The sequence below is a fragment of the Carassius carassius genome, chromosome 2 (genome assembly GCF_963082965.1).
Source record: "Carassius carassius chromosome 2, fCarCar2.1, whole genome shotgun sequence".
Lineage (NCBI taxonomy): Eukaryota > Metazoa > Chordata > Actinopteri > Cypriniformes > Cyprinidae > Carassius > Carassius carassius.
In genome coordinates this window covers 15,602,616-15,624,655 of record NC_081756.1, presented here as the reverse complement: position 1 = coordinate 15,624,655, position 22,040 = coordinate 15,602,616, and the positions used below count along the sequence as shown (strand labels likewise).

General features: G+C 39.6%; 1 protein-coding gene across 1 annotated transcript in view; it reads right to left on the bottom strand.

Annotated features, from left to right (window-relative positions):
* The window catches only part of LOC132098634 (IgGFc-binding protein-like), a 46,657-nt gene extending 28,277 nt beyond the window's left edge, over positions 1–18,380 (bottom strand). Inside the window, exons 1-42 of the mRNA XM_059504711.1 lie at positions 18,299–18,380; positions 17,698–17,723; positions 16,932–17,075; positions 16,282–16,547; positions 15,781–15,865; positions 15,547–15,696; positions 15,279–15,443; positions 14,922–15,022; positions 14,693–14,771; positions 14,453–14,575; positions 14,167–14,360; positions 13,927–14,071; positions 13,485–13,729; positions 13,205–13,353; positions 12,994–13,122; positions 12,772–12,910; positions 12,542–12,683; positions 12,251–12,447; positions 12,017–12,155; positions 11,630–11,746; positions 11,341–11,465; positions 10,860–11,005; positions 10,509–10,652; positions 10,287–10,394; positions 9,953–10,122; positions 9,384–9,586; positions 9,148–9,289; positions 8,620–8,813; positions 8,377–8,521; positions 7,935–8,179; positions 7,655–7,803; positions 7,444–7,572; positions 7,222–7,360; positions 6,992–7,133; positions 6,701–6,897; positions 6,468–6,606; positions 5,850–5,966; positions 5,345–5,469; positions 4,877–5,022; positions 4,526–4,669; positions 4,304–4,411; positions 3,970–4,139 (exon numbers count right to left, since the gene is read on the bottom strand). Coding sequence (XP_059360694.1) covers positions 3,970–4,139; positions 4,304–4,411; positions 4,526–4,669; positions 4,877–5,022; positions 5,345–5,469; positions 5,850–5,966; positions 6,468–6,606; positions 6,701–6,897; positions 6,992–7,133; positions 7,222–7,360; positions 7,444–7,572; positions 7,655–7,803; positions 7,935–8,179; positions 8,377–8,521; positions 8,620–8,813; positions 9,148–9,289; positions 9,384–9,586; positions 9,953–10,122; positions 10,287–10,394; positions 10,509–10,652; positions 10,860–11,005; positions 11,341–11,465; positions 11,630–11,746; positions 12,017–12,155; positions 12,251–12,447; positions 12,542–12,683; positions 12,772–12,910; positions 12,994–13,122; positions 13,205–13,353; positions 13,485–13,729; positions 13,927–14,071; positions 14,167–14,360; positions 14,453–14,575; positions 14,693–14,771; positions 14,922–15,022; positions 15,279–15,443; positions 15,547–15,696; positions 15,781–15,865; positions 16,282–16,547; positions 16,932–17,075; positions 17,698–17,723; positions 18,299–18,369 — 6,133 coding nt within the window. The 5' untranslated portion in view covers positions 18,370–18,380. The remainder of the gene's footprint in view (positions 1–3,969; positions 4,140–4,303; positions 4,412–4,525; positions 4,670–4,876; positions 5,023–5,344; positions 5,470–5,849; positions 5,967–6,467; positions 6,607–6,700; positions 6,898–6,991; positions 7,134–7,221; positions 7,361–7,443; positions 7,573–7,654; positions 7,804–7,934; positions 8,180–8,376; positions 8,522–8,619; positions 8,814–9,147; positions 9,290–9,383; positions 9,587–9,952; positions 10,123–10,286; positions 10,395–10,508; positions 10,653–10,859; positions 11,006–11,340; positions 11,466–11,629; positions 11,747–12,016; positions 12,156–12,250; positions 12,448–12,541; positions 12,684–12,771; positions 12,911–12,993; positions 13,123–13,204; positions 13,354–13,484; positions 13,730–13,926; positions 14,072–14,166; positions 14,361–14,452; positions 14,576–14,692; positions 14,772–14,921; positions 15,023–15,278; positions 15,444–15,546; positions 15,697–15,780; positions 15,866–16,281; positions 16,548–16,931; positions 17,076–17,697; positions 17,724–18,298) is intronic.
* Between the last annotated feature and the right edge of the window lie 3,660 nt (positions 18,381–22,040).

The following is a 22,040-nucleotide window of genomic DNA, read 5'->3' as shown; positions in this document are numbered from 1 at the left end:
TGAGTTGAAGAGTAGGTTTACCAGCGCCCCAGTACTCGCCTATGCCGACTTTTCCTTGCCTTTTATCCTGGAGGTAGATGCTAGCCATGGCGGTCTAGGGGCTGTCCTTTCACAGGAACAAGGAGGTAAGGTACGGCCAATTTCATATGCGAGCCGCAGTCTTAGGCCCACTGAGCGCAATATGTCCAACTACAGCTCCATGAAGTTGGAGTTTTTGGCGCTCAAGTGGGCCTTGACTGAGAAATTTAGGGAGTACTTGTTAGGGCAGCAGTGTATTGTGTACACTGACAATAACCCTCTCAGCCATCTGGCCACTGCAAAGCTCGGGGCTACCGAACAGCGCTGGGCTGCGCAGCTTGCAGCATTTAATTTTGAGATCCGGTATCGGTCAGGAAGGAGTAACCGGAATGCCGATGCACTTTCCAGACAGGACCCTGCTAGCCATGGGGCAGTGAGAGGGTTGTTATTGGGGACTGAGGTTCCATCGGAAGTGACGGAAGCATCAGGGGTAGATCTGGGGGTACAAGCTACCCAGGCTGTAGTTTCTGTTCTGCCTAGTTTGGTGGGCGACATGAGGGAGTTACAGGAAGCTGATTCGGTGATTGAGGAGGTTTTGGTGTTTTGGAGACTGGGAACCCGCCCTACTTTTGAGGAGCGTCGACAGTTGTCCAAAACTGCCCGGGTCCTGTTAGGTCAGTGGGACCGGCTACTAGATAGAGAAGGGGTTTTGCATCGTCGTGTGTTCCGTTCCAATGGCGGCGAAGAGATTCTCCAGGTAGTTCTCCCTGCGGCCTTGCATAAGGAAGTGTTGACACAAATGCATCAGGGGCATGGGCATCAGGGGATTGAGCGGACTACCGAGCTTGTGCGGCAGCGCTTCTATTGGCCAGGCTTGACATCTGATGTAGCCCAGTGGTGTCGGAAGTGCGAAAGGTGTCAGGTCGCCAAGGATACGCAGCCAGTTGCCCGCAGCTTTATGGGTCACTTGTTGGCCTCCCGGCCAAATGAGATCTTGGCCATTGATTTTACGCTGCTAGAACCTTCTCGCTCAGGGCTGGAAAGTGTTTTGGTGATGACTGATGTGTTTACCAAATACACTCTTGCAGTCCCTACTCGAGACCAACGAGCTGAGACTGTGGCCCGCATGTTGGTGGTGGAGTGGTTCTATAAATTTGGTGTACCTGGTCGCATTCATTCTGACCAGGGCCGCAGCTTTGAGTCCTCCCTAATACAACAGCTCTGTCATCTGTATCAGGTTGAGAAGTCTCGCACTACACCGTATCACCCGGCTGGCAACGGGCAGTGCGAACGTTTTAACCGGACTCTGCATAACCTTCTGCGCACCTTACCCCTCTCCCGAAAGGCAGATTGGGTTTCTGCGCTCCCCCAGGTGCTTTTCTGCTACAATACTACCCCGCATCAGGCGACTGGTGAGTCACCTTACTTCCTGATGTTTGGCCAAGAGCCCAGACTCCCTATTGATTTTCTTTTGGGTAAAAACCAAGAGATGGCATCCGGAAAGGTGAATGAGTGGGTGATAGAGCACCAAACGAGGTTGTTGGTGGCCTTCGAAGGGGCCCGAGAACATTTAAGGGTAGCGGCAGATCGTCGTAAGAAGCAGCACGACCCACATGTTCGAGATGCACCATTGGGGGAGGGTCAATTGGTTTACCTTCGGGATTATGGCGTGAGAGGGCGCCATAAGATCCAGGACCTGTGGAGCCCAGTGGTGTATCAGGTGGTGAGAGCACCGCAGGCAGGTGGGTCTGTGTATACAATTGCGCCGGTGGATGACTTGAGTAGTGTAAAACGGGTCCACCGCTCCCTGTTGAAGACCCGTGTACGAAGGGACTCTCCTGTTGAAGTTTCTACAGGGGGCCCTTTGGTGATTGAGGCACCACCATCGGAGGGATCTCCATCGGAGGAGGTTGATCTGTGGGTTTTGGTACCTGAAACCCCACAGGCTGTTAGTGGGCCGGCTCCTCTATGTTTAACCGAGAGCGTTAGCCCTACGGCTTTACTGACCCCTAGACAGCTTGGTGCGGTCGCTCCAGAACCCGCCTGGGTAATGGAACCCTTGCCTGTGGATCAACCTGGTAATGGTGAGGTAACCTTGCGACGGACGGGGCGAGCTAATGCTGGTCATCATTCGAATCGACACCACCTCCCTCGGGCACCGGAAGTTGTGAGGGATGACCCCTCTAGGGTGGCCGCTGTGTCTAATACGGTCTCTGCCCTCTTTAGGCCCTGGCACTAGGAGTCGCTTAGTGGTAGTGTGACTAGGTCCATCGTCGGGGCGACGATGCAAAAGCTGGGGGTAGATTGTGGCAAGGCGGGTTAGATTCCGCCCTGTGATTTGTGTTGAGTGACGGGGCTGACAGCCTATCGGCAGCCACCCCTGGCTTATTTAAGGCGGAGTTCAGGTTACCCGGTTATACGTCATCGTCACAGACTTTGTTGTTGTGCGCGTGCAGTTCCGTGGGAGCCAGGTTACTGTCCGAATTAATGCGACGTTGCTTGTGGGTGCAGGCTGTCCCTATCCGAGTGCGGCTAATGTGCTTGAACAGATGTAACATCTCTGTACGCTGGCGGGTTGCCTGTTGTGAACGAGACTGCGTGTGAGTAACTTAATCCTCTGTGGGTCTAGCGATCTACTACGGGGTAGGTAAATCTAACCACTTGAATTACCTGAGGTGGGGGTTTTTCTTAAATTCATTCATTAATCGTTCTCTCTTTTTAGTGCAGTAAACCACTTGTGAGCGGTTCATCATTGTGGACTGGAGGCAAAATGCTCCATTGATAACGTCGCTAAGACGGCACTGTTGTTTTCTGCTGCCATTTAATATCACTGTGATCATCGTGATTCATTATTTGTTTTCGTTAGCTCACATTGCATCTGCATATGGTTATAAAAGCTGGTTGTACTAGTGTGTGGCTACTGGCTAGCTTCCGAGCCGTCCGTCCATGCATGACGTAGCTGCATGTGATGGTATAATTTAGCCTCACTTAATATATAACCACCAGCCTTTGGGTTATCCTTGAGCCCTTTGCTCTGTGTGTTCCTCGAAGATTGTGAAGTGAGCAACATTTCTTTGTCTTGTAAGCCTGGTTTTTTATTTCTGTGATTTAATGTCTAATTGTGTTTTGTGTGGTTTATTTCATTTGGTTCATAGCCTTTGGCTGTTGTAACATGGCCACATTGTGAACTTTCTAGGTCACTACCAGCCAGGCTAACTACGGTGCTCAGTAATTTGCAGACTGTTGATTTCTTTGTTGAATTTGTTTTATTATAACTTCATAAGCTCGCAGCCAACTGTGAAGGTGTATTATATTGTGTTTTTGTTTCTTTTAGGAGCTGAAGGCCCGCCCTTTGCAGAGGAGCTAGCTGTCTGTCCTCTTTTGGTGGTGGTTCCTTCACAGAGTGTTTTGCCGTGGGCGCCTGTGTGTCTTTCACCTAGTGAGTGTGAGTGTTGTGTGGAGTGGAATTTAATGAGTGGGGTGACCTTAGGACACTCACTGCCCAGCTAGCTCCCTGCTGGCAAGCCTCAGCCCAAAAGTGTTTTTGTTTTGTTATTTTTGTTTTTCTTTGTTTTTGGCCTGGTGCACACTTAACAGTGCAAAACTTGTCTACCTCAAAGTTTTTATATATTAAATTATTGTTGAGAAAATAAAAGAGTATTTTTGTATTTTGATCCACGTCTCTTGTCCTCTGTGGTCACGAACCAGCGTGTCTGGTATAAATTTCTCCGTTCAGTGAAACGGGGTGGCGTAGTCTGCTTTTCAATTAGTTATACTTTTCCTCATAAGTGTAACTGTAATTTACCCGGTCCATCACCTCGCCACACTGGCAATGTGAAATTTGATTCTTGCAGAGATGTAAGACGTCAAATTTTGCTGCTTTATGCTCAAACCATTTCTCAAGCCCTTCACCTTGTGCAGTATGATACAATAAATGAGAGAATGACTCACGACAGAAGTCTGGCTCCCTCCACGGATGGACAGGTGCACCTGCACTCAGGCAAGCATCAGTGTAAGCCTGAAGCTGGTCACAAAGGACCTGTTGAAGCCCCTGATAACGGCACATATCAAACACACAGCTCTGGAAGTAAGGCAACGGGTTCACCACCTTTATACAGTCCCTGTGGGGAGCAAGTATGAGAGAAAGTGGACAATTATTAAGCATTAAAAGACCTTCATTGTCTCATGCTAGAATCCGTATGAATAACACAGCGTGCTTATTCCTTATGATTCATTTCAAATTGAATGATTCAACATTGTTTTTTGTAGTTTGGTAAATCCTAACCTAAATGCTCCATTTGTGTCAGTAATTCTCCCACAGTTCTCTGGGTTCGACACGACGCCCTCCAGCACAGGATCGCAGGGAGGTTGAGGCCCGGGGTCAGGCTTGCACCTGAAAACACAACACAGATCTGAAGTGATCAACACTGACATTATTGAGCATAGGAAGTTAACTTAATCCTTAAAAAAAACAGTCTGATTATGAAGAAGAGTGAAAGTTACTGACGTTGCATCCTCATCCTCATCAGTTTTCCAGCTGTCGCCAAACTGATTTGAGCTGTCGGTTTGGGAGCCATCAGGCTTAGTGAAATCATTATTGGGGTTTCCATCATAGTCCCCACACAGGCCACACATCTGGTCATAGTAGGAACTGATAAAATTAGTGAGAGAGGAATAAAAAGAGAGATTAATGTAAAAATAAAAATTTTCCCAGAGAAGCTTTCTGATTTTTCTTTTAGAGGATTTACTTAAGATCTGCAACCCTTAACAATCATTGTGGTTCTTAGTGTTTCCTGTCAAATGCTTCAGGTCAGAATGATGCATAAACTTCGTCAGGATGTTTTCATAGTTTAAGTACCTGGGAACAGAGATTTTAGCGTAATGATTGCCGTCCCACTGCACCTTCAGGCCGAACGGAGTTGTGAGGATTACATATTGTCCAGCAACAGACAGTGAAATGAGCGGAGATGGGTAGTGAGGGAGAGACACCCTGAGTCCATTCACCTGTGTGTGGAAAAGAGATAACCAGAGGTGGATTGAAGGCTAATGACTTTTTTTCCTTTAAAAGCAAGATTATTCTAGTAAAACAGACACATTGACATAGGGATTACGTTACTATGAACAGAATAGGAACACTTTCGAGAAAATATTTGAGACAAGAGTTATGTCTCAAAACTGTTATGTGCAATAACACAATCCCAGAGATTATAATCTAAGAGAGACGAAAATATAATTTGGCCATTTATTAAAAATCTCAATCCTTGATATCAAGTAAGAGAATGACTTCAGTTATGGTTTAATGAAGCCAGCTGCTGTGGATACTGACCAGAGTTCTCCTGTTTTTCATCATTGTCACTGTGATGCCGTCCACAGTCACGTACAGTTTCCTCAGGTAAGAAACGCCAGAAATGCCTCTCTCCTCATTCTTGGCCTCAATGGAGAACCAGGGGCCTGCAGTCCCAAGATAGTGTGAAGTGATAGTAATAGTTATTTTTGAAGCTGTGCATGTATATTCTTGTTTGAAATTACTTTTTAAGTTAATTTAGGGGACTTTTAATATACATTTTATCAATAGTATTTGATTTGATTTGATTTATTTGACAATATATTTAAAACAAGTACAATCAAGCCCAAAAGAGCAATTCATACACATCTTTTTAAAAAAAACTTTCGAGGATAAAATACACAAAAAAGCCATAGGCTTATTTCCATTGTGGTCCTCACAATGTAGTACTGCAGTAAGAATACAATAGTTTGTCACTTCATAGCACCTGCTGATGACCAAAGCACTCTAATGTCACTGCTGATAGTTGGCTTTGGCCATTGCTTACCAGTGTTGTTTTTGCAGGTGCGGGCCAGAGTGTAGGTACAAGTGCCCATGTAGCTGTAGTACTTGCCATCAAAGGTGTTATAATGAGGATCACCAGAGATAATACAGTCTTGAGACTCTGAGAGAATAAGAAAAGAGATTGATGAACTATTTTCCAGCTTTAGATTGTGTGAACTTAAATAGTTTACTGTTGTACACTGTTTGTAAATAATGAAAAGCTGATGTTTTGACCTGTTTGCATGTGATACAACATCATATAACTCACAGAATACTATTATATAAAGTAAATTCACAAGCATAGTCAAGCTACAGTGTCCATCTCTCTAGCCAAATATACATAATATAATATTTAGGAGGATTAATTTCACATCATATCTTTCATTTTAGAGCCAGTCCCCAAAGCTGATGTCAGTTTTTATCTCATTAATGGATATACATGCTGGACAAAGCAGAGCTAAAATTGCATCTAAATCTGTTAGTTCAGCATTGCAAAAATTGGATTTGTATGATTTTAAGTTAGACAGTTATTTTAAAAAGACATCATTGCTTTAATCTGTCTGAAATTGGACGGATGGTTGTTTAAAAACTGAATGGAAACTGAGTTAACCAGAGTACTCACCTTGTGGGTAACACCCAATTACTCCATCCTGTACTCCACATTGTTCCATTGGTGGGCAGTCAGCAGCACTACAGGTAACAAATGGGGGGTTGCACTTACACTGTAGCTCACAGTCCTTAGTGAAGAACTCTTCACCTGGCTAAATCCACAGAGAGAGAAAAGTCATCAAAAATAATTGATGGACTATAACAAACAATTTCTGTCCTAAATGATACCACATTCAATTTCCTCACCTTATAATAATGTCCATTATAGCTGCAGCCACATGTATCTTCTTTCACACACTGGCCAGCACTGAGGATATATCCAGGGTCACAAACACATCCTTCAGAGCAAGGCCCGGTGCACTGACTTGGTGGAATTGGATTGCAGGAAGGCTGGCAAACTGGTGCACATGATTCAAAGTGACTGTTGGGTGGGCATTTCAGAGCTGGAGAGGAAGAATGTGTGTTAGTGCGAATCATCATTTTGTCTGTATTTTTGTCAGAGTTTATGGTTAAGGACAATCTATTCTTCAGACATACGACAGAAGGTGCTGTTTCTCCAGGGTCCAATTGTGACGCCACGGTCCTGACATTCATTGACGTATGACTCTATTGCTTCACACAATGCAGAATGAGCACCATCCAGCTCACAAACATCAAACAAGCAGTCTTTGAAGAAACCCTATACACACAGGGTTAAGATCTGTAAATATCTGTTTTTTGATTAAGCATTCGAATTCAAAGGCATTAACAGATTTGATTTCATTTACATTGGGGTTGATTTTTGGATGGCAAGCAGCAAATGGGCCATTGCTGTTCAATAAGATACCACAGTAAGCAGGCCCTTCATACAACTCCTCCTCAGCATCTGTACACCCTGTGGATGGACCAACCTCTGGCTTGTTACACCTGAAGGAGGAATCAGAGGTGATGTCTCTATGATCTGAGTTAATAGAGATAAGGCTTTTAGTTGTCACAGCATAGTGCCTTACTCAGGGTCTATGTTCCAGCTGTGGCCAAAGTCATTTGGGCTTTGGACCAGTTCACCAGTTGGGGTCTGGAAGTCATCCTGAGAGTCTCCGTTGTAGTCCCCACACAGCCCACAAAGTTTGTCCTCATAGCTGTAAAATGATCACAAGCATGTAGAGATATTCAAAAGTGAATCAAGTTATAAAAGAAGAATTTAATAAGAACCATACTCACTCCTTGATAACTTTAATGTCCATATAGTGGTTTCCATCGTAACGTACGGTTACTCCAAAGTTCAAGGCCACTGTGTAGTGCTTGCCAGACATAAAAATATCAACACCACTGACAGGACTCAGAGGAATGTTCACATTGGTACCATTGACCTGAGAAAAGTCAGAAAACAGAATTGTCCATTTGAAAGTGCCACTAAATTAGATGTATATATAACATTTACTATTGTATACATGATGGTGTATGAATCATTAATATTGAAAACTATGTTCTTTTCTCTTACCTGCACAATACCTCCTTTCAGAATGGACACTATGACTCCCAGTGCATGGACATGAACTGCTTTTACATAGCTGATATGAGGATTGTTGAAGCGATTCTCATTGTCTGTGTATACAGCGAAGTAAGGCACGTCTGTGCTGTTACAAGGCTCGGACATCAGGTAAGAACAGTTTCCCATGAAGTCATAGCGCCGGTTATCAAAGGTGGTGTAATGGGGGTCACCAGAAGCAATACAGGTGGAGGTTCCTGTGAGAGAAAAATCCCTTGGTGTCAAAGATATAAATTCAAAAAAAAGTGTTTAAAGTAGAAGATTGTATTAAATGGTTTTGCGTTTGGAAGTTAGCATGTTGTTTGAGTGTATTCTTAGATAATCTGTAAACTGATAGCTTGTCTTTAAAAATAATCATAGATTAATGGAAGATTGTTGTGGCTTTCTGTAATACCTTTAGGGTAGCAGCCATGCACTCCACCAACCTCCCGACATTCTTCTGTCACAGGGTCACAGGTGTTGTCCACACAGTCGAAAGTGTAGTTGCCAGCACAGCGGCACAACTTGGAACAGCCATCTCCAAATATGATCTCACCGGGCTGAGAGTAAACACAGACCAAGATTTTTAGAGCAAAGGCTTCTGTCCCAAAACTGGGGAAAAAATGCATCCTCAATGCAAAAAATGCAACTCATGTACCTCAAAGTAATTGTTTTCTTCATCCAGACATCCACACTGCTCAATAGGAACACAGCGCCGGCCACGGAAAACAAATCCTGGTTTACAGAAGCAGCCACTGATGCAAGAACCAGAGCAGTTAGTAGAGGGTGCTGAGCATGAAGGAATACAGGCTGGGCCACAATCAATGTACTCAGAGTCTGGAGGGCAGATCACTGTTTGAAGACAAGAAGAGTTGCTTACAGTAACTATACATAAGGTGCAACTTCTTGATAGTGTAGGAGCAAGAACCCATGTGCAGGTACTCAAGTGATGTACTTTTTCAAAGAAGGTATTGAGGGTCACCAGAGACAGAACATTTCTTATATTTAAAGAGAAGATTAAAAATGAAGGTGTACAATTCAGAAAGATAAGCTCTAGATATATCAGGATTGCCAACTGGTTTGTTTATCTGCACGTGTGTATATTCATTATATGATGAGATTTGTAAATGCACCAGTACATGTGCTCAAAACTTTATCATGTATACACCAGTACTGTAATTGTTACCGCTTGGTTTGCAGACATAGTCTCCATCTTGAAGCTGGCAGCTCTCACTAGGAGGACAGCTGGTGTCATAGCAGTGAATATTTCCTCCACCTTCACATGTGCAATACTTTTTACAGCCCTCCAGATACCAGCTCTCATTTACCTAAATATCAAAAGACATGTTTGCTGTGTTTTTATGAATGTTTGAATCAAGGTTTTGTCAATGCTACATCAGTCAGCCTTAGCGTTAAACTCACTGGATGGTAGGAGCCTGAGGAGTCCACACAGCCGCAGTCTTTAACAGGAACACATTTGCTGTCACTGAGGATGAAGCCAGGGTCACACTCACAGCCTTCTACACACTTCTCACCGCAGCCCGGGGGTCCATTGATACCCAGACATGTCTCCGGACAGGAGCTCACACATATGGAGTAATGGCTGTTTGGAGGGCATTCCAGAGCTGTAGAAAAATGAAGGAAAAACAGCATTAAATTATGAAAATAAGTTTCCAAGGCATAGGTACCTGTCTTTCTGTGATGGCATTCATATCTTCTCTGCCTTGGCCATTAAAGGCATAAAAGCCCCATAAATAATAAAAAAACAATTAAACTAAAGTAATTGTTCAATTCTAGCTTTCCTATTCTAACCTTTTGAACTGCATTCACTGCATTAGAGGCAGCTGAAAACGGGCTTTTCACTGGCTGGCAATGTGAAATTTGATTCTTGCAGAGATGTAAGACGTCAAATTTTGCTGCTTTATGCTCAAACCATTTCTCAAGCCCTTCACCTTGTGCAGTATGATACAATAAATGAGAGAATGACTCACGACAGAAGTCTGGCTCCCTCCACGGATGGACAGGTGCACCTGCACTCAGGCAAGCATCAGTGTAAGCCTGAAGCTGGTCACAAAGGACCTGTTGAAGCCCCTGATAACGGCACATATCAAACACACAGCTCTGGAAGTAAGGCAACGGGTTCACCACCTTTATACAGTCCCTGTGAGGAGCAAGTATGAGAGAAAGTGGACAATTATTAAGCATTAAAAGACCTTCATTGTCTCATGCTAGAATCCGTATGAATAACACAGCGTGCTTATTCCTTATGATTCATTTCAAATTGAATGATTCAACATTGTTTTTTGTAGTTTGGTAAATCCTAACCTAAATGCTCCATTTGTGTCAGTAATTCTCCCACAGTTCTCTGGGTTCGACACGACGCCCTCCAGCACAGGATCGCAGGGAGGTTGAGGCCCGGGGTCAGGCTTGCACCTGAAAACACAACACAGATCTGAAGTGATCAACACTGACATTATTGAGCATAGGAAGTTAACTTAATCCTTAAAAAAAACAGTCTGATTATGAAGAAGAGTGAAAGTTACTGACGTTGCATCCTCATCCTCATCAGTTTTCCAGCTGTCGCCAAACTGATTTGAGCTGTCGGTTTGGGAGCCATCAGGCTTAGTGAAATCATTATTGGGGTTTCCATCATAGTCCCCACACAGGCCACACATCTGGTCATAGTAGGAACTGATAAAATTAGTGAGAGAGGAATAAAAAGAGAGATTAATGTAAAAATAAAAATTTTCCCAGAGAAGCTTTCTGATTTTTCTTTTAGAGGATTTACTTAAGATCTGCAACCCTTAACAATCATTGTGGTTCTTAGTGTTTCCTGTCAAATGCTTCAGGTCAGAATGATGCATAAACTTCGTCAGGATGTTTTCATAGTTTAAGTACCTGGGAACAGAGATTTTAGCGTAATGATTGCCGTCCCACTGCACCTTCAGGCCGAACGGAGTTGTGAGGATTACATATTGTCCAGCAACAGACAGTGAAATGAGCGGAGATGGGTAGTGAGGGAGAGACACCCTGAGTCCATTCACCTGTGTGTGGAAAAGAGATAACCAGAGGTGGATTGAGGGCTAATGATAAAATTAACAAGAAGAACTAAGTTTTATTTATTTTGCTCTATTGTCTAGATTATTATTGGAAAATTGAAAAATGGACAGAGGGATAATCTTACTATGAACAGATTAGGAACAACTGAAAGTAAATATTTGATAAAAACTATTATGTACATTTACTTAATCTCAACGATTAAATCCCAGAGAGACTTTAATATACTGAAACCATTTATTTCAAACCTCAATTCATGATCTCAAGACTACAGAATGGCTTCAGTGGTGTTTTTATGAAGGCAGCTGCTGTGGATACTGACCAGAATTATCCTCTCTTTCATCATTGTCACTGTGATGCCGTCAACAGTCACGTAGAGTTTCCTCAGGTAAGAAACGCCAGAAACTCCTCTCTCTTCATTCTTACCCTCTATGGAGAACCAGGGGCCTGCAGAAGAGAGTAAGGTATTGTTATTTTGAAGCTGTGTAATTCTTTAAACTCTCAAAACTTTTGAAGTTTATTTCAGGAATATGTTATGCACATTAAATCAATAGTAAACTCATTGCTACTGTAGTTGTGGATCTCTGTATCCTTTCTTGATTATTGCTTACCAGTGTTGTTTTTGCAGGTGCGGGCCAGAGTGTAGGTACAAGTGCCCATGTAGGTGTAGTACTTGCCATCAAAGGTGTTATAATGAGGATCACCAGAAATAATACAGTCTTTAGATTCTGAGAGAATGAGAAAAGAGATTAAAATGATATGTTACAAATATTATATTTAGTATTGTATATATGCAATTATTTGAAAATAATGCAACCCCAAAACATACACAGCACTGAGGCCAGTAGTAATCTGTTTAACATACTAGATGAAGCCAAGTAACAGTCGCATGTATAATAAAATTTTTGTTTACTTTAAAAATGAATTACTTTATTCTAATTGAAATCAAACTTTTGAAATGATGGAAACACACTTTCTGAGTTAACCAGAGTACTCACCTTGTGGGTAACACCCAATTACTCCATCCTGTACTCCACATTGTTCCATTGGTGGGCAGTCAGCAGCACTACAGGTAACAAATGGGGGGTTGCACTTACACTGTAGCTCACAGTCCTTAGTGAAGAACTCTTCACCTGGCTAAATCCACAGAGAGAGGAAAAGTCATCAAAAATAATTGATGGACCATAACAAACCATTTCTGTCCTAAATGATACCACATTCAATTTCCTCACCTTATAATAATGTCCATTATAGCTGCAGCCACATGTATCTTCTTTCACACACTGGCCAGCACTGAGGATATATCCAGGGTCACAAACACATCCTTCAGAGCAAGGCCCGGTGCACTGACTTGGTGGAATTGGATTGCAGGAAGGCTGGCAAACTGGTGCACATGATTCAAAGTGACTGTTGGGTGGGCATTTCAGAGCTGGAGAGGAAGAATGTGTGTTAGTGCGAATCATCATTTTGTCTGTATTTTTGTCAGAGTTTATGGTTAAGAACAATCTATTCTTCAGACATACGACAGAAGGTGCTGTTTCTCCAGGGTCCAATTGTGACGCCACGGTCCTGACATTCATTGACGTATGACTCTATTGCTTCACACAATGCAGAATGAGCACCATCCAGCTCACAAACATCAAACAAGCAGTCTTTGAAGAAACCCTATACACACAGGGTTAAGATCTGTAAATATCTGTTTTTTGATTAAGCATTCGAATTCAAAGGTATTAACACATTTGATTTCATTTACATTGGGGTTGACTTTTGGATGGCAAGCAGCAAATGGGCCATTGCTGTTCAATAAGATACCACAGTAAGCAGGCCCTTCATACAACTCCTCCTCAGCATCTGTACACCCTGTGGATGGACCAACCTCTGGCTTGTTACACCTGAAGGAGGAATCAGAGGTGATGTCTCTATGATCTGAGTTAATAGAGATAAGGCTTTTAGTTGTCACAGCATAGTGCCTTACTCAGGGTCTATGTTCCAGCTGTGGCCAAAGTCATTTGGGCTTTGGACCAGTTCACCAGTTGGGGTCTGGAAGTCATCCTGAGAGTCTCCGTTGTAGTCCCCACACAGCCCACAAAGTTTGTCCTCATAGCTGTAAAATGATCCCAAGCATGTAGAGATATTCAAAAGTGAATCAAGTTATAAAAGAAGAATTTAATAAGAACCATACTCACTCCTTGATAACTTTAATGTCCATATAGTGGTTTCCATCGTAACGTACGGTTACTCCAAAGTTCAAGGCCACTGTGTAGTGCTTGCCAGACATAAAAATATCAACACCACTGACAGGACTCAGAGGAATGTTCACATTGGTACCATTGACCTGAGAAAAGTCAGAAAACAGAATTGTCCATTTGAAAGTGCCACTAAATTAGATGTATATATAACATTTACTATTGTATACATGATGGTGTATGAATCATTAATATTGAAAACTATGTTCTTTTCTCTTACCTGCACAATACCTCCTTTCAGAATGGACACTATGACTCCCAGTGCATGGACATGAACTGCTTTTACATAGCTGATATGAGGATTGTTGAAGCGATTCTCATTGTCTGTGTATACAGCGAAGTAAGGCACGTCTGTGCTGTTACAAGGCTCGGACATCAGGTAAGAACAGTTTCCCATGAAGTCATAGCGCCGGTTATCAAAGGTGGTGTAATGGGGGTCACCAGAAGCAATACAGGTGGAGGTTCCTGTGAGAGAAAAATCCCTTGGTGTCAAAGATATAAATTCAAAAAAAAGTGTTTAAAGTAGAAGATTGTATAAAATGGTTTTGCGTTTGGAAGTTAGCATGTTGTTTGAGGGTGTTCATAGATAATCTGTAAACTGATAGCTTGTCGTCAAAAATAATCATAGATTAATGGAAGATTGTTGTGGCTTTCTGTAATACCTTTAGGGTAGCAGCCATGCACTCCACCAACCTCCCGACATTCTTCTGTCACAGGGTCACAGGTGTTGTCCACACAGTCGAAAGTGTAGTTGCCAGCACAGCGGCACAACTTGGAACAGCCATCTCCAAATATGATCTCACCGGGCTGAGAGTAAACACAGACCAAGATTTTTAGAGCAAAGGCTTCTGTCCCAAAACTGGGGAAAAAATGCATCCTCACAACAATGACAACTCATGTACCTCAAAGTAATTGTTTTCTTCATCCAGACATCCACACTGCTCAATAGGAACACAGCGCCGGCCACGGAAAACAAATCCTGGTTTACAGAAGCAGCCACTGATGCAAGAACCAGAGCAGTTAGTAGAGGGTGCTGAGCATGAAGGAATACAGGCTGGGCCACAATCAATGTACTCAGAGTCTGGAGGGCAGATCACTGTTTGAAGACAAGAAGAGTTTGTTTATTTATACAAATGTTATAATGTTTTGATTAATGTTTTTAATCAAAATAGAACAAGTTCAACTTACCTGGGGCTGTTGGTGCTGGAGTAGTTGGCTTAGGTGTTGTTGGTTTAGGAGTTGATGGACCCGTTGTAGTTGGTTTAGGTGTAGTGGATTGTGGTGTCGTTGGTTTAGGTGTTGTTGCAGCTGCTAAAATCAAGCAAGAAAACAATTAATAGACTGGTGCATCATCCATAAAATATGTATTATATGACTCCTGATACTTTTAGACTTACTAAAGCATTAGTAACATTGTCTGCCACCTACCTGTACAAGTGGTAATGCATACACTATCAATTGCAATATCTGTCTTGTCTGTTTCACCATAAACACCAACAATTACAAACTGAAATGAAAAATGTGAATTTCAATGTAAAAATGTGGCAATATTTATGATCAATTAAATTACATTATAACTCAAATGGGCTAGATCATTATGACAAACAATGTAAAAGCTCATTCATGTTTTTTTTTTAATTGAGAGAATAAAATGGACCTCTACTGAATCAGCTGAACCGATGTAGCGAATACTTGCAGGCTTCCAGCCCTGACCTTGATTTCCTTTGAGGCTGAAAATAGGGGCTCCAAGTTCCACACCTAAAAAAACAAAGAAATTACATTAAATAAATAAAAATAATAATAATAATTGTAAAAAACTGAGTCAGAATATTAGTAATTAATATGTATAATAACATTTTTGAAAGTAGATTTGAAAGTTGATTCATTGTGTGTAAATATGAATATGGTCCTCATATCATAATTTTCATTTCATAAATATCCTTTGAACCTACAGATGTTTTAATAATCTCTTAATCTTCACTCTATAGAATGGCTGTAAGCTTGTTACTCTTACCAGTGGTGACTGCATGGACATTAAGCTCCATGTTGGCCGCACTGCCATACATGTAGTAATGGAAGTCCAGCTGTAGGCAACCAGAGGCTGAGGTAGAGGGGCTCCAGAGCTGAGCAGATTCTCCTTCAATGCTAAAGAAGGAATCCAATAACAGGTATATCCCCACTGCATTGGAAATAAACAGTTTGAGAACAAAGAGAATGTGAAGAGTACTGAAAGTCATCCTTAAAATCATTAATATAAGAAAAGGATGGAATGTTGGACTCACGTCCTGGTTTGGAGAAGTCATCATTAGGGCCAGTGCCTGGGGTTTCTGTCTGTCCAGACCAAAACTCCCAACCAGAGATTTCTTCATTAGTTATTACATTTGTCCAGCCACAGTGATCAGATTCATCAAAATCACACCCAGCTATGCAGCCTGCAAGTCAAATACAATAAAATCATTATTATAATATAAAACAGATTTTTTTGTAACATGCAATAGAGGTGAAATATAAAGTACCACCACAGGCTCCCACGGTGATGACAATGTTATCCAGGGCAGTGTCACATGATGAAGAGAGCCCACGTGTAGCTTGAAACACAATCTAGAAGAGAAAAATGACATTAAAACTTACTGACAGGGGATTTTCTGTCACACTGTAAGAGTCACAAAGTTCATTCTGTCATCAAGAGCTTCAGAAGTGTTCTTTGTCTTGGTAACACTGACTTTTTTAACTGATTCTGAAGAAAAAGCCTATATAGATAAGACATATTACTATAATGCACAGACTTTTGCCTTTTGCCATAAACACAGTAAACACTGAAATGTAATAAGTCTCCTATAAAGGCCATGATACTCTTGCAAATTTAGCTAGGTATGACAAGACTGTACCCATATGTATTTCATTTACAAATGCATGCTAGAACTATAGAAGAACAAATGACACCTCTATAGCCTTACACAAACACTTGCATTAGCACTAGGGACAATCTTTTAATGTTTGTAAGCAGACACATTTACCTGAGCAGTCTGTCCTGCTGGTATGGGCACAGTGACAGAGGCTCCAAGCCATGATGGGCTCTGTATCCCAGTTTTTTGCCACATTTGTTCCTCAGAGCCAGGACGTTTGGCCAACACAGTCAGGGTGTTACGACCGTCAGTGCCATACATATAGTAGTTGAACTGTACACAGATATCAGAAGGTCCACTACTAATAACTGGGCTGAGAAGGCGTATCTTCTGTCCATTTACGGAGTTGTCAGCCTCATGATATATGTAAAAGCCAGCTATGGGGTGGAAAGGGTTCAATTTAAAGAGAGCAAGAAAAAAAAGTTCTTTATAGGTTGCTAGAGAATACATTGTATAGTGCATTTATATTTATCAGACAATTTTATCCAAAGCAACGTACATTGTATTTAGGCTATACTTTTTTTTTCCTTCTTTTTTTATGTGTGTTAAGGAATCAAACCCATGCATGACCTTTTGCACTGCTAACGCAATGCTCTAACATTCAAAATTCAATCAGTAATTTTGTAATTGTAATTGTAACTGTAATTTTGTAAACATTTGTGGTAACCATAATTTCAGTAATATTCAGTTTTGCATTATGCATCTTCAGTCCCTTGACTGACCACTAGACTGTTTTTTGTTGGTTTGGTGTTCATACTCACTTCCATCTGGATAGTCTCCAGTAGGTCCAGTGCCTGGGGTTGGGGTGGGTCCACTGTGACGCGTCCAGTCCCCATTATCTGCAGTGTCTTGTTGGAAGTTGCAGAGAGGATCTTCATTTTTGTTGAAATCACACGAGGCCAGCACTGTTTTAAAGATTAAAAAACATGAGGTTTCAGTTTTCATTGGTAGAAATTGTCTAGAACTGACTATACCAGGAATCCCAGTTGACTTTGGATTACTTATTTAAGCATATGCTCTTAAAACAATACTAGTACTAAAATGAGGAATGAGTAATGCTGACATTTTTTATGTGCATCATCTTCCAGTGGTACAATGCAATAAATGCACTTTATGTTCTTAATGTGTTGGTAATGGACATGGACCTTAGATATGCTTTATGGGGGCCTACCGTACTCCACCCGTTTACAACCAGTTCTCATGTCATTTTGTAATCATATGTGTCCTTGCTTGATTGCAAGCGTGAACACTTTGTGCAATGTCAAGCATGTTTTTTTGTTGTTGTTGTTGTTTTTTGTGACAGAACAAAGTCTCTCCCCAATGTTCATTAGTATAAGACAGAAATGATAATGGTCTTTGCACATATTTGTAGGAAATGATAATAGTAGTTCTTAGTTGTATTCTAGTAATTTATTTATCTTAAAATCTTACTTAATATAAAAAAATGAAACTACAGAAATTGTGCAATAGTACTAATTCCCTAGTTAATCATTATCCAAATTGCATTTTACATGATACATTTCTTACCAGCATCTCTCTTTGTCACGTCATATCTGTAAAAACAGGATATAAGAAACAGGAAAATGGAAAAGATGAAGAAGCTGGATATATTTTACTATTCTTAAGTATTAGATTAGCTTCACAATCACTTAAGAATTTCCTATCTACAAAGGCATAAAACTAGTGTAATTGAGTTACGTAATAGTTGTCACCATTCGTAAGGAAACTCTAAAAACTATAAGGAAGTGACAGTTAATGCCTTTGCAATACAATAATGTCTTGTATAAAATTAAGAAATGGCAAAAATCTGATATGTTAATATGATTTCACACTTACCAGTTTTCATATAACAAATTGTTGGAAACGTGTGACTCTATGTAAATGCCTGATGCAAATCATGTACATTGTATAGATATTCATATTTATAATATATATATATTTATTTATAATATGTATTTGCATATTATACATATAAATATGTATGCATTGCAGGCTGCATCATATTGCTAGTATATACTATAATCTATCTTTTACTGAATCTTGTACTTAATTAAAGCTAAATTAGATTTAAATTCATATTACTACTGAAACATTAAACCAAATAACGAAATAATTATGTGCATCTCACCTATTTGTGTTGTCTATGGTAAAGCAACCTATTATCCATGTTAGTACTAGTATTAACTCCAGCTGTCCCATGTCTGGATTAATGGATGGTGTAAGGTTTACTAAGACAGAAATAGGAAACCTGTTTGGGTTTATAAAGGGTCGTTTGATGCATGGCCAGTGGGGCAGGGCATGAGAAGGTGTGGATCATTTTTATCACTTTCATGAATATTATTTTACATAGCTTTGCAAAACAGGTTTAGTGAATCAGTAACTGTTTGTGATAGGACCAGGGTGTGTTCCCCCTGTTCCCTTATGGGTGGTAACATTTATCAGAAGATGCCATGAAATTCAGCCCACACAGAGACCTTTGAAGCCATCTCTTAAATCAGAAATCCCCATACGGTTTATAAAGGGTTTTTTATTTATTTTTATTTATTTTTACTAGTCTGAATAGTACCAGGAATTCATTTCTGATGTGGGTTAGAAATCCAAATTCAAAATATTGAAAATCCCCAAAAAAAGTTATTTCAATGAATTATTATGTTTCAAAGGAGGCCAGACCAGTCTGAAGTCATCCTGGGAGATCAATATTGAGCTTTTTTTGTTTTGTTTGTATCTTGTAAAAATTAAATTAAATAAATGCATGAAGAAGTTTTGTTTTTCATCACTGTATGACAAAAGATTTTTTAGATTTCCAGCAACAGAAGCAAGTCAGCAACATCCAAAAAAGCATTATTTTTCACTGAGGTAGTTATTCTTATTAAGAAAATGAATCCGTGCTTACATCTAATACTTCTGATGTAAAGTTATTTTTTGTCTTGTGACCAGAACTAATGGAAATTACTCGTGTAACTGAGATTCCACCCCGTTTTATGATAAAGCACGTACGTTTATGATGCCTGTAAAAAGAGGCTCCCTGTGTATGATGTTCCATATCAGGTCCAGCCCAGGAGTGTGAACCATTGAAGTTAGATGAGTAGAGCTCAGCCCCCTCTTATATTATTCTAAAGTATTTGGCCCAAGCCAAACTTACAATAAAAATGATCATTTCAAACTTGTTTTTCTTCACATACTTCAATGGAAGTATGCACACACTTCTCATTTGAATATCAGATACATAGTTACATACTTTGATTACCATTAACACATATCATATTATATAATGTTTAACAGATCTGAATGTGCATATTGATAAGTTGAGCATTTTATTATGTTTGTTATGACTTTACTGTAAAGTGCTAGTGAATCATTTGAATACGAAATGTAGCCTCCTGATGAAAATGAATGGTTTTGTTTGTTTAAAGATGCTTGAATTAATAAGGGGATTAAGTCTGGCTTAAATAAGTTTTGCTCTTTTTGTGTTCTTCCCAAGTTTCAAAATGTGAAACTATTGTACAACTGAAACCTTTGCATCTGTTTGCTTAGTTGATGCATCATTTTGAACGTTAAAGTGTTGCACGTTAATGGTATTAGAAGCTGGGAGAAAATGCAACAATACATTAGAACTGTATTCATGTATGGACATGACCAATAAGTGTGACTCAGTTGAAATTAAGGTTAGATGACACTTTACATTAAGGTTATACTTAACCTTATCATGAAAACAGTTTTATAGTTTTCATGAATCTATGGTAATAATTTTAGATATACAGTACAGACCTTAGTTTCAGTAGTCATATCAAAGCATTAACTATAGCAGCATACTATCATCTCAAAAACATTGCAAGAATTAGATGTTTTGTTTCCAGTCAAGACTTGAAGAAACTTATTCATGTCTTTATTACCACCAGTGTAGACCTTCCTAAGAAGACCATTAGACAGCTGCAGCTCATCCAGAACGCTGCTGCCAGGATTCTGACTAGAAGCAAAAAATCTGAGCATATCACACCAGTCCTCTGGTCCTTACACTGGCTTCCAGTTACATTTAGGATTGATTTTAAAGTACTTTTACTAGTTTATAAATCACTCAATGGCCTAGGACCACTGAATATAAACCTAACAGACCACTCAGATCATTAAGATCGAGTCAGTTAGAAATACCAAGGGTTCACACAAAACAAGGGGAGTCCGCTTTCAGCTTCGGAAGAGATCAGACGTGTTAAAACTTTTGTAACATTCAAATCTAGACTCAAAACTCTTCTGTTTAGCTGTGCATTTATTGAATGAGCACTGTGCAATGTCTGAACTGATTGCACAGTATTTTATGTATGTATAATCATTTTCTATGTTTAACTGTTTTAAATTCAATTTTAATACATATTTTACATCATTTTAAAAGTTTTGAAATTCCTTGTTTTATTGTTGTGATTATTTTTTATGATTATTTTACTTCCTTGTATTATGTAAAACGCTTTGAATAAGCATTGTGTATGAAATGTGCTATATAAATAAACTTGCCATGCCTATACTGTTGTTTATTGTTAGTTACATAATATGTAGTGCTCCTTGTACAAACAGAAAATGTTAAAAATGTCATTTATTATGCGCTATCATTCAGAGGTTTAAAGGCTGTAAAAAAATGACAAATGAAAATGAAAGAAATAATATTCTTAAACAGCAAGGATGCATTAAATGATTAAAAGTTACAGTGCAGACATTTATAATGTTTCAAAAGATTTCTATTTAAAATAAATGTTGTTCTTTTGAATTTCTCTTTCTTAGAATCCAGTAAAAAGAGTATAATGGTTTCCTCAAAATATTAAACGGCACAACTGTTTTCAACACTTATAAAAAGAGTAATCTGCTTTGCCATCATCGGAATAATTTACATTTTAAATTATATTCAAATAGAAAAGCGTTATTTTCAACTGTAACAATTTTTCACAATATTACTGTTTTACTGTATTTTTGATCAAATGACTTTTAAATGGAAAAAAATATAAATGCTTTTATATAACATTAAAAGATAAATGGAGTATTGTTCATCAGCTATTGCATTAAGTATGTTAACATATATAATGTTTTCCCTAACATTTTGATGTTTCTTTTTTTTTTTATCTATTCATGTATGTACCGTGGGGAACTTTTTTTATTTTTATTGCCTAAAACATTAGTTGCTTGATCCCAGGATACTATGGCGATAAGTTTAAACCTTTGCCCCATGGTGTATTATGGTAGATTAGTCCTCTGAGTCATGACTGTACCAAAACCTCCTCACTGTTGCTATTGATCAACACATGATTTAATAATCAACCTTGACGCACAATCACAGTGTTCATATAGTGAGTCATATTTACACACACAATGTAAAGACCCCTCTAATTAATCACTTACTTAAATCTGTCTTCCCATACAGGTTTCTGCTGTTCTTTGAATGTTAACAATAATGTCTCTGTCACTGAAAAAAATAGTTTTTGTATATTGTCATAGCTAAGAAATTCTATACAAAACTGCCTCCCACACTTTGTTACTCATGTGTTTTTTCATCTGTGTATAATCTCACATCAAACAACACAATGTTGCAACATTTATTTTTATATTTTTATTTTATATTTTATTATATTATATTATATAAAATGTAGGAATTTAATAATTGATTGTCTTTAGCCTTCCTCCATAAAAATGGTTTTCCCAATTATAGACATAATTATGAACATTACATAGTAAATCCCAATATGTTCAGATGGCTTGTACAAGGATGTTTAAACTAAAGCATATCCTCCATTTTCTCAAATTCAACAGCAATTTGGGCCACTTCTCTTCACAGCATTGCTTCTGTTCATTAATTATATAAACATTTCTCAAGATCCTGTCACAGTGTC